The 9,204-nt window shown below is 37.7% G+C and overlaps 1 protein-coding gene across 4 annotated transcripts; it reads left to right on the forward strand.

Annotated features, from left to right (window-relative positions):
* Positions 1 to 422: 422 nt before the first annotated feature.
* Positions 423 to 8,391, forward strand: LOC149559175 (alpha,alpha-trehalose-phosphate synthase [UDP-forming] 5-like). 4 transcript variants are annotated; one of them, XR_016365117.1, is made up of 6 exons: positions 423 to 1,554; positions 2,673 to 4,903; positions 5,077 to 5,350; positions 5,466 to 6,077; positions 6,222 to 6,318; positions 7,918 to 8,391. XR_016365117.1 is itself a non-coding variant. In XM_089833087.1 (4 exons), exons 2-4 carry the CDS (start codon positions 2,916 to 2,918, stop codon positions 5,784 to 5,786), a joined length of 2,583 nt encoding a protein of 860 aa, XP_089689213.1. In that variant the 5' UTR covers positions 423 to 502; positions 2,673 to 2,915; the 3' UTR covers positions 5,787 to 6,131. The 4 variants fall into 4 exon arrangements, 1 of the variants encoding a protein (XP_089689213.1); XR_016365116.1 differs by having other exon boundaries at positions 423 to 502; positions 6,159 to 6,318; XR_016365115.1 differs by having other exon boundaries at positions 423 to 502.
* The last annotated feature ends 813 nt before the right edge of the window (positions 8,392 to 9,204 follow it).

A 9,204-nucleotide genomic window follows, 5' to 3' on the forward strand; every position in this document is an offset into this window, starting at 1 on the left:
CAGCTGGCACCGTCTTCCGCTTCCGCCGGCGAAATAACGCGTGAGACGCGTGTCACGCATGCCGAGTCGCCGTCAAACATTTCCGGCAGTCGGTGACTCGGTTTCCCGGCGGTCCAAGCCTTATCCACATCTTCAACTTTCGCTGTCGCCCGCCGGATTTTAATAAAAAAAAATAAAGAGGAATATCCAGAGTTTTTATCGAAATACACGTCAGTATGTATGTATTTATATATTAATATTATGTATACGGTTGTACCCACCAGGAGTCGCGAGTCAACTGACCCCGGGTGTGTAACCCAATCGGAGTTTACAGCTAGGGTTTGCGAGGATTACAGCTAGAACATCGTTGTAATTTCGTTCAGAGCCTTCAAGGCCTGCTGCATGTTGTTACTTTAAAGATCATGTATTTGTTTGTTGTAATTAGTTTTTGACATTGGAGGCGGATTTTATTCATCCTCAGCGTGAAAAAGTGTCCGTTTTGGAGCTTCCTCGGGAGATTTTGGTAAGGAATTGTCTTCTTGTTGGCATCTTTGGTTTGAAGGTCTTTGTAGCTAAATTTGGATTCTGATGGAATGTTTCTTGGCTTCGGTTTGGTGAGGAGTGAGGGAAATGGAGTTTTTGCGCTGGTTTTCTGTGAAAGCGTGGTCTTTGCTGGATGCTGGCGCTTCTTTGTTTGAGATTTTTCTGGAATAGTCGTGTTTATTTATGCTTTTCGGAAATTTGGCACCTGCGGTTAGTTATTTTAGGATGCTGGTATTGCTTTCGTTTATTTTTGTTAAGATGCGGAAACTCGAGTTTGTTTCTTGATTGTTGTCGAAAATTTCCTTTTTTTGAGAGGTTTGCAGGATGCTGGTGCTTCTTTTTTCCTTCTGGTTTTGTGAAGAGTACGAATATTTGAGATTTTTGATGTGTTTAATGTGAAGATTTGGTTTATGCTTTCTTTTATTGGCCGTTGTATGCGGATTTGATTGCTAATTGATATTTTTCTTAGATTACGAAAAATCGAGATTATTTTCGATATCTCTGTAAGAGTGGGAAACACGGAGGTTAGTCTCCTTGTCTGTTTAAGAGGGAGAATTTTTTCTGTATATTTTTACGGAAGAAGCGGAGGAATCCGACTTATTTCTTTATATTTATGAAAATTTGGCTCGTTTGGCGTACAGCTGTTACTGCGTGTGATGTTGTTTAAGATCTCCCTGGCTAATGCTTAAAACTTTAACTCTCGTCAATGAAATTTCAGTCCCGTTTAATGTTTTTTGTTCTCTATTGAGGCTGAAATTCAGTTTTCTCTGGTTCATTCCCTTTTATCTTGAAATATTGTGTTTCGTTGATGTTTTGATTCTTTTTGATGATTTTTTTGAGTTTATCTGCCATGTACTTATGTTATAGCTTTCGACGTTTACACGTTGGCATGGATTAAAGCTGAAGTTCGCTGTTTGGATTTTTATTCTTCATGTGAATCTCCCTAGCATTCATATTTTCACCGTGTTAAGTGGAAATGTGTTTATGTAAAGGAGCTTGCACCCTACAGACCATTAATGGCGGTTTCCTTCGGTCCGTGCTTTTCTACCTGTAACGCATTCTAATTCATTCTGTTTGACGTTTTTCAAGCTCATTCAAGGACTTGAATTTGTTATAATTGCAATTTTTAGAGCGATTGTTGGCGAGCATTGACCATGATCCTATTAAGATTTCAATGCCATGATCCTATTAAGATTTCGACATTTGATTGGGTTTTGAGACAGCATGCACTCATTCGAAATCTGATACATTTCGAAACCCTAGTATAAATAATGTTACGATTTGTTAGTGAATAATCTCTATGAAATGCCTGCCATTTCAATTTATTTTCATGATTGTGTCTTCCAAACTTAAGAGCTGGAGTGTAATGACTTTAGGTATCTGCACGAGGCTTGGAGTAAGGCTCTCCTGCAGATATGTGAACTAGTGTTTATGGTTCTTCCTTGCATTACCTTAGTACTTTATGTTTTCTAGCTTGAGATTGTTGTGAAATTGAAAACTGAGGGTAATCTCTTACATCAAATTCACACATATATGTTCTCATCCATTTGGGCTTCTCCCAAAATTTATGCACTTTACGTTTGCACGTTTTATTTTCTCCAAGGGATATAAACATGGTCTCCATTACACGAACTCCAGTGGATCACCTCTTGATCTCATCCTATCTAACACATTGAACCGGAATTTCAATTGCCTGATTAATGGGACTGTTTGTATGGTGGTTATTAAGCAATTGCTAACATGTCATTTATTTGATCTTTTGAAAACTATGCATCAATAAATTTACCTACCATGTAGTGCGATTCTCGTTAGGTTTTCAAATAAATAACTGCCTTTGGGAGATACAATCATATACTTGTCAAATCTACTCTGAAAGAGTTTATAGCACTGAAAACATGTTAGAAACTTGAAGGTTTAAGTTGTTTGACATTGGAGCTCTGATTGAGAATGTTATGCAGTTCAAGTTTTCTAACATCAGTACTAAATATATCACATTGATCATGTCTATACAACATGGCTACATCTTTTGTGACCATATCATGCATTTGCAAATGAGGGATGGTGTAGGTTATGTTTTGATTATATGAGATTGGGCCTATAATTGCTCACGTGCCCTAATTTTTTTGTTATGTTTATGTTTGTAATTGCAGGAATTTCCTGCATTTTTGGTTCGAAAATTTTGACATTTAAATGTTGGGAGATCCTGGTTTCGTTAAGTGACAAATACCATTTAAAGCTTTGAGACAGCAGAGTTTTCCTTAGCTTTTGATCGTTTGGGGCAGGTGTGACACAGTTATCCCAGTGTGGATTAGTTTTATGTTCTGGAAATTGCGCATTTACAGACAATATTGACCTAAATTGAAGTTTACGTAGTTTGGACTTTGAAGACAAAAATGGTTTCTAGATCATATTCAAATCTTTTAGATTTGGCTTCTGGGGACATGCCCAACTTTGGACGAACTGTGAGACGGCTTCCAAGGGTAATGACTGTACCGGGAATAATATCAGAATTTGATGATGACAATGCAAATAGTGTGGCCTCAGACGCACCTTCATCAGTTTGCATGCAGCGAATGATTATTGTAGCTAATGAACTTCCTCTGCGAGCCAGCAGGAAGCCTGATGGTACAGGCTGGTCTTTCAATTGGGATGCAGATTCTCTGCAATTGCAACTCAAGGATGGGCTTTCTGATGATATTGAGGTTGTCTATGTGGGTTGCTTAAAGGTTGATGTAGATCTGTCTGAACAAGATGATGTAGCACAGAATCTGCTTGAAAATTTCAAGTGTGTTCCAACCTTTTTGCCCTCTGACCTTCAAAGTAAGTTTTACCATGGGTTTTGTAAGCAACAGCTATGGCCTCTTTTCCATTACATGCTGCCACTTTCTCCAGATCATGGAGGACGTTTTGATCGATCTCTTTGGCAAGCGTATGTATCTGCTAATAAGATCTTTGCTGACAAGGTGATGGAAGTGATCAATCCTGAAGATGACTATGTTTGGGTTAATGATTACCATCTTATGGTGCTGCCCACTTTTTTAAGGAAGAGATTCAACCGAGTGAAACTGGGGTTCTTTCTGCACAGTCCATTTCCATCATCAGAAATTTACAGGACGCTTCCAGTTAGAGATGAAATTCTGAGGGCTCTTCTCAATGCAGATCTAATTGGCTTCCATACCTTTGATTATGCCCGACATTTTCTTTCTTGCTGCAGTAGGATGCTCGGCATTGATTACCAGTCTAAGAGAGGCTACATTGGGCTTGATTACTATGGTCGTACAGTTGGCATCAAGATTCTACCAGTTGGTATTCATATGGGTCAGCTTGAATCTGTTTTAAACCTATCCAACACTGCTTTGAGAGTAGGGCAGCTGAGGGAGGAGTTCAAGGGGAAGAAAATACTATTAGGTGTGGATGACATGGATATATTCAAGGGTATTAGTTTGAAGCTATTGGCAATGGAACAACTACTCACACAACATTCTGAGTGGAGGGGAAAGTTGGTTTTAGTGCAGATTACAAATCCTGCAAGGGGCAGAGGCAAGGATGTCCAGGAAATACAGAATGAGACTTACTTAACAACAAAGAGAATCAATGAAACCTTTGGGTTTCCAGGCTATAAACCTGTTGTACTCCTAGACAAAGCTATTCCGTTGTATGAGAGATATGCCTTCTATGTGATTGCAGAATGTTGTGTTGTCAATGCTGTAAGAGATGGAATGAATCTAACTCCGTATGAATATGTTTCATGCAGGCAGGGATGTCCCAAATTAGATGAATCCTTAGGACTAAGTTCTGATACTCCTAAGAAGAGCATGCTAGTTGTGTCAGAGTTTATAGGTTGCTCTCCTTCTCTCAGCGGTGCTATCAGAGTCAATCCATGGAATATAGAAGCAGTTGCTGATGCAATCAATGCAGCTCTCACAATGCCTGTAGCTGAGCAGCAGTTGCGCCATGAAAAGCATTACAGGTATGTGAGTACACATGATGTGAATTATTGGGCTCGTAGCTTTGAGCAAGATCTGGCAAGGGCATGTGGGGATCACTATAAGAGAAGGTGCTGGGGTATTGGATTTGGATTGGGGTTCAGGGTTGTGTCTCTTGGTCCAAACTTCAGAAAGCTTTCTATCGAGCATATAGTCTCTGCATACAAGATGGGTAACAGTAGAGCAATTTTGTTGGACTATGATGGTACTATGATGCCTCAGACTTCTATCAACAAGACCCCCAGTGCAGATGTCATATCTGTTATAAACAGCTTGTGTAATGATTCTAAGAATATAGTCTTTATTGTTAGTGGGAGAGGTCGGCAACCTTTGAGCGAATGGTTTTCTCCATGTCAGAAGTTAGGGATTGCAGCGGAGCATGGTTACTTCACCAGGTTATCTCTCAACACTGCTGAAGCTTTTATATGATTCCTTATTTTCTTCAATATTTTTTTTGCATTGTATTTGCAAGTTGTCTGGAAATTTCTTTTGGGTTCTCATGCCATTTTCAGTGCTAGAATTGGGGACAAATGCTATGACTTACTTTTAGTTGCTACATATCATTCAGGTGGAGCAAGGATTCAGAATGGGAAAACACTTTACCAAATACAGACTTTGATTGGATGAAGATTGCAAAGCCTGTCATGAAATTGTATACAGAGACTACAGATGGCTCTGCCATAGAAGAGAAAGACAGCGCTTTAGTTTGGCATCACCAGGATGCAGATCCAGATTTTGGATCTTGTCAATCCAAGGAACTTCTGGACCATCTTGAGAGTGTGCTTGCAAATGAGCCTGTTGAAGTAAAAAGTGGCCAACATATTGTTGAAGTTAAACCCCAGGTGAGGGAATGTTGAAGTTTGTAAACATTGAGATTTCTCAGTCTAAATTTTATGTTCTATATGCAATATAGGCAGTAGGAAGGAATGTACACATAATTTTAATTTATGTTTACAGGGCATCAGCAAGGGTCTGGTGGCAGAGCGACTTCTGTCAAAGATGTTTGAAACAAGGAAGCCCCCAGATTTTGTAATGTGCATTGGGGATGATAGATCTGATGAAGATATGTTTGAGAGCATTGCAAGCGCTATGGCAAAACAATCCATGTCTTCTAAAGCTGAAGTATTTGCATGTACTGTTGGACAGAAACCAAGCAAAGCAAAATATTATCTAGATGATACTGTGGAGGTCATGAAAATGCTCAAGGGTTTGGCAACAGCTTCAGATCAATCAGCAAAAAATTTATTGAATCATGTTGCTTTTGAGAGCTCACTTTGACAGTACATATCAATTAATGAGCACTTGCCCATCATATTTATCATTTCCAGTGGGATTCAAAACAAGGAGCATGAAGAATATATTACTTTGTACAGACAGGAAGTTTTGTGGGAAGCATGGTGGAATGTACTGCCGTATTGAGAGATATAACATTTTGTATATGCTAATCGATATGGATGATTTTTATTGAAATGTAGGACTAGGAGGAATTGTTGAGGTAGTTTGATTCATATGTGTGGAAGCAAGTAGTGGATGGGATTTACTTATCCACGCTGATGTTCACCTTCTCATGTAAGGAACAATGTTCTATCTATAACAATATTTGACACTAACATTACACCGAAATTGATAAGTTGTTCTTGCACATGCTAGTTGCTCAATTCACGGGAAGCTGCTTTTTTTTGAATCCAAATAAATGAATTCATTGCTGCACAGGATAGCACCAGCAATTAAGAATGCCTCTTTTCTTGAATATGCATCAGCATCCAACTTTCTAAATGTTGATGAAGGGAGGGAGATATCTGCATTACAGGTATGTTACTTATGTTCAATGCTGTTATTTATTGAGAGCATGTAGGCATGGGAGTAAATGGAAAACAATAATTATTAGTACTTGCATGAATGATGAACAAAGTGAATGCTTGTTGAATAGTCTGGAAGCATGGCAGGGTAATAAGTAAGGGTAACAAGTAAACACATGCACACACAGAAAACTAGCGTCCAGAGGGTAACAGATTGTTTCTTATTTCATTCAGCAGTTTACATTTTTCTGTTGTCAGCTACAGAATTATTATATCTATTTGTGTTGCAAATTGTTGAAGTTGTTGGCGAACTGTGTTTATATTAAGGATATATTAACGTAATTGGTATTTAGGATCCCAAGTAAGTGGATATGTCATTTAGTCAAAAGGGATAATCAACTGCATTTTGTAGGATATATGCAATTGTTGGTGTTTGAGAAAAATACTAATAGATGTTTGTATTTTACACAATGCAATGGGGAAGCCACCCTTGCTTCTCAATGGGCCGTCTATCAACTATAACTTGAACATCACTTTTTAATTACAGGATTAAGAGCACAGAGTTGGACTCATTTATCGAGGTCTTTTCAGTTGAATAGAGCTTGTATTATTAAGGAGGCAGGTTACTCCATATTGAATGCTGTTGATTGATATGGCAGTGTACTATTCTGGAGACTCTCTCAAAAATATGGAGATGCATTAATCTTTGATGTTATCTGCCACGTGCATCTTTATGAAATGTGGGGAAAATTGAGACTTACATTGCACTTTGGTTTGCTAACTATCTTCTGACTTGTTGATTGAAACTGTTCTGTCATATGTCATACTTGCTAGTAAACTGCAAAACCACGTTGGCATTTTCTTACAAATCTACATTCTGGCTTTTGGATAGATGACAATTTTGGCTGCAAATGAGAGCCTGTTTAGGGGTGGGTCATCTAATTTGCTAGGAAAGCTGCCAAATACAAGCTGACCTGTTAACCGAGTTAGAAGGCACAAGAGTTCTTGTTGCATAATTAACAAAATGAAAAGTAAGGGAAAGCTTGCTAAACATCAACCACTGCATTTCCTATTTAAACCAAAGTTAATGGAAAAGCTTAGGAGGCATTTGAGTGCACCAGTAGTAGTTAATGACTTCTTTTGGCAGTTAGAAAAGTTTGTAATGAAATGTGCTATCAGTTTGTTTAGTTTAATCTGACATTATGCATGACGTACAAATAAGCATCTTGAAGCTATGCGTTAAATACTTGCATATAGTAACTTTAGAAAAGTTTGTAATGAAATGTGCTATCAGTTTGTTTAGTTTAATCTGACATTATGCATGACGTACCAACATATAGTAACTTTAGAAAAGTTTGTAATGAAATGTGCCATCAGTTTGTTTAGTTTAATCTGACATTATGCATGACGTACAAAGTAAGCATCTTGAAGCTATGCATTAAATACATACATATAGTGACTTGCACTCTCACAAATCCTATTGGGCTCCAAGTTTCATTATGACATCAAACAAATAATATCATGTCTGTTTGCAATTCACAATGTGATATTTTAATTTATTTTAGCATTTGTTCTCTTACATTGCATCAAATTTGTGTAATGGGAAACAGGTAATCAGGCATCAGTTATTCAAACATCATTTTGGTTAGCACATCACTTGGAAGCCGGTCAAGGTCAGATGACTTTCAGTCCACCAAAAGACAGGTAGTGGAGTTTTGTTCTGGCGAAGCTGTAGATAGAAAGAGCCGCTTTGAGGATGTGAATTATACACAAGTTGTTTTCACTGCTAGGTTGAAGATATACTAGATATCTTGGGTGCAATTTTTTTGTACAGATCATTGTTCCAGGTAGTGATGCCCAATTTGTGGAGTCACCTTTTTGCCTTTGACACATCACAGTTCAGAAATATAAATGAAATGCTTTCTGCAAATGTAACAGAGTTGGGAAAGACACATTCTGTACCATACATGATTTAAGTTTTACATATTGCTATAGCAAAGCATATGGGGGTTGATAACACTGTTTTCACTTTCAAATGTGACATATAAATTATGATAATTGACATCTGCAGGCCCAATTAAACACTTGCTGTTATTGTTTTACCCACTTAATTAATGCTGTGCTAATCAGAACTCAGTTCTCTCATTCAATTGGTTCTCTAAAGAATGCACGGCTTTTGTATTGTTAGTACGAGAAGCATCTGAACTGTTGACAATGTATGCACTAGTATGCAATAATTATCGGTTAGTTACACTGAGTGTTTTTGTGAAAGTTATGTACTCTATATTATAGGTGTTATGTCTGAAACAGGATGCATTAGTCGTCATATTTTTATTTTGTATATGGCTTGGTAAAATTCGAGTCCTTTTTTCAGCCCTCATTTGGCAATTTCCTGGTTTCTATTGTGGACTGTTTAAGGTTCCGTCATCTTAATTGTCTCGAATATTCTGAACGGATCATGGAGTTCGATCCAAAATGTTGATGCTAAAATTCCGTACACAATCAAAGCCAGAGATGAAAGTGAATTAGAACATTTCTACCAATTGAGTGGGTGGATCTATTTGCCAGGTAACATTTTTGCCATAAGTTTTCTACAAGCTGTACAATGGCTTCCATTAGAAGCTACTTGATGAAGTGTGAAAGGTTTGTCTGAAAACATACGAGTATCACCTGAAATTTATGAAACCTTTGAGACCTAATAAGTAGGACAATCCTGGATTTTAAGGAGAATTAATATGTAATTTGAACAAAATAAAAATTGATTATCCAATAGAAACTAATAAAAGTGTTTGTATTAGAAGGAAACTTGGTCTATGATTTTGTGAAAAGAATTGTGGTTTGTTCTTTACGTCGCCCTAGTATGTATTATGTAAGGATTTAAGTTTGAGACTTGAGAT

This window comes from Cupressus sempervirens, chromosome 5, assembly GCF_028749045.1.
Source record: "Cupressus sempervirens isolate cs-2001-9-10 chromosome 5, ASM2874904v1, whole genome shotgun sequence".
Classification (NCBI taxonomy): domain Eukaryota; kingdom Viridiplantae; phylum Streptophyta; class Pinopsida; order Cupressales; family Cupressaceae; genus Cupressus; species Cupressus sempervirens.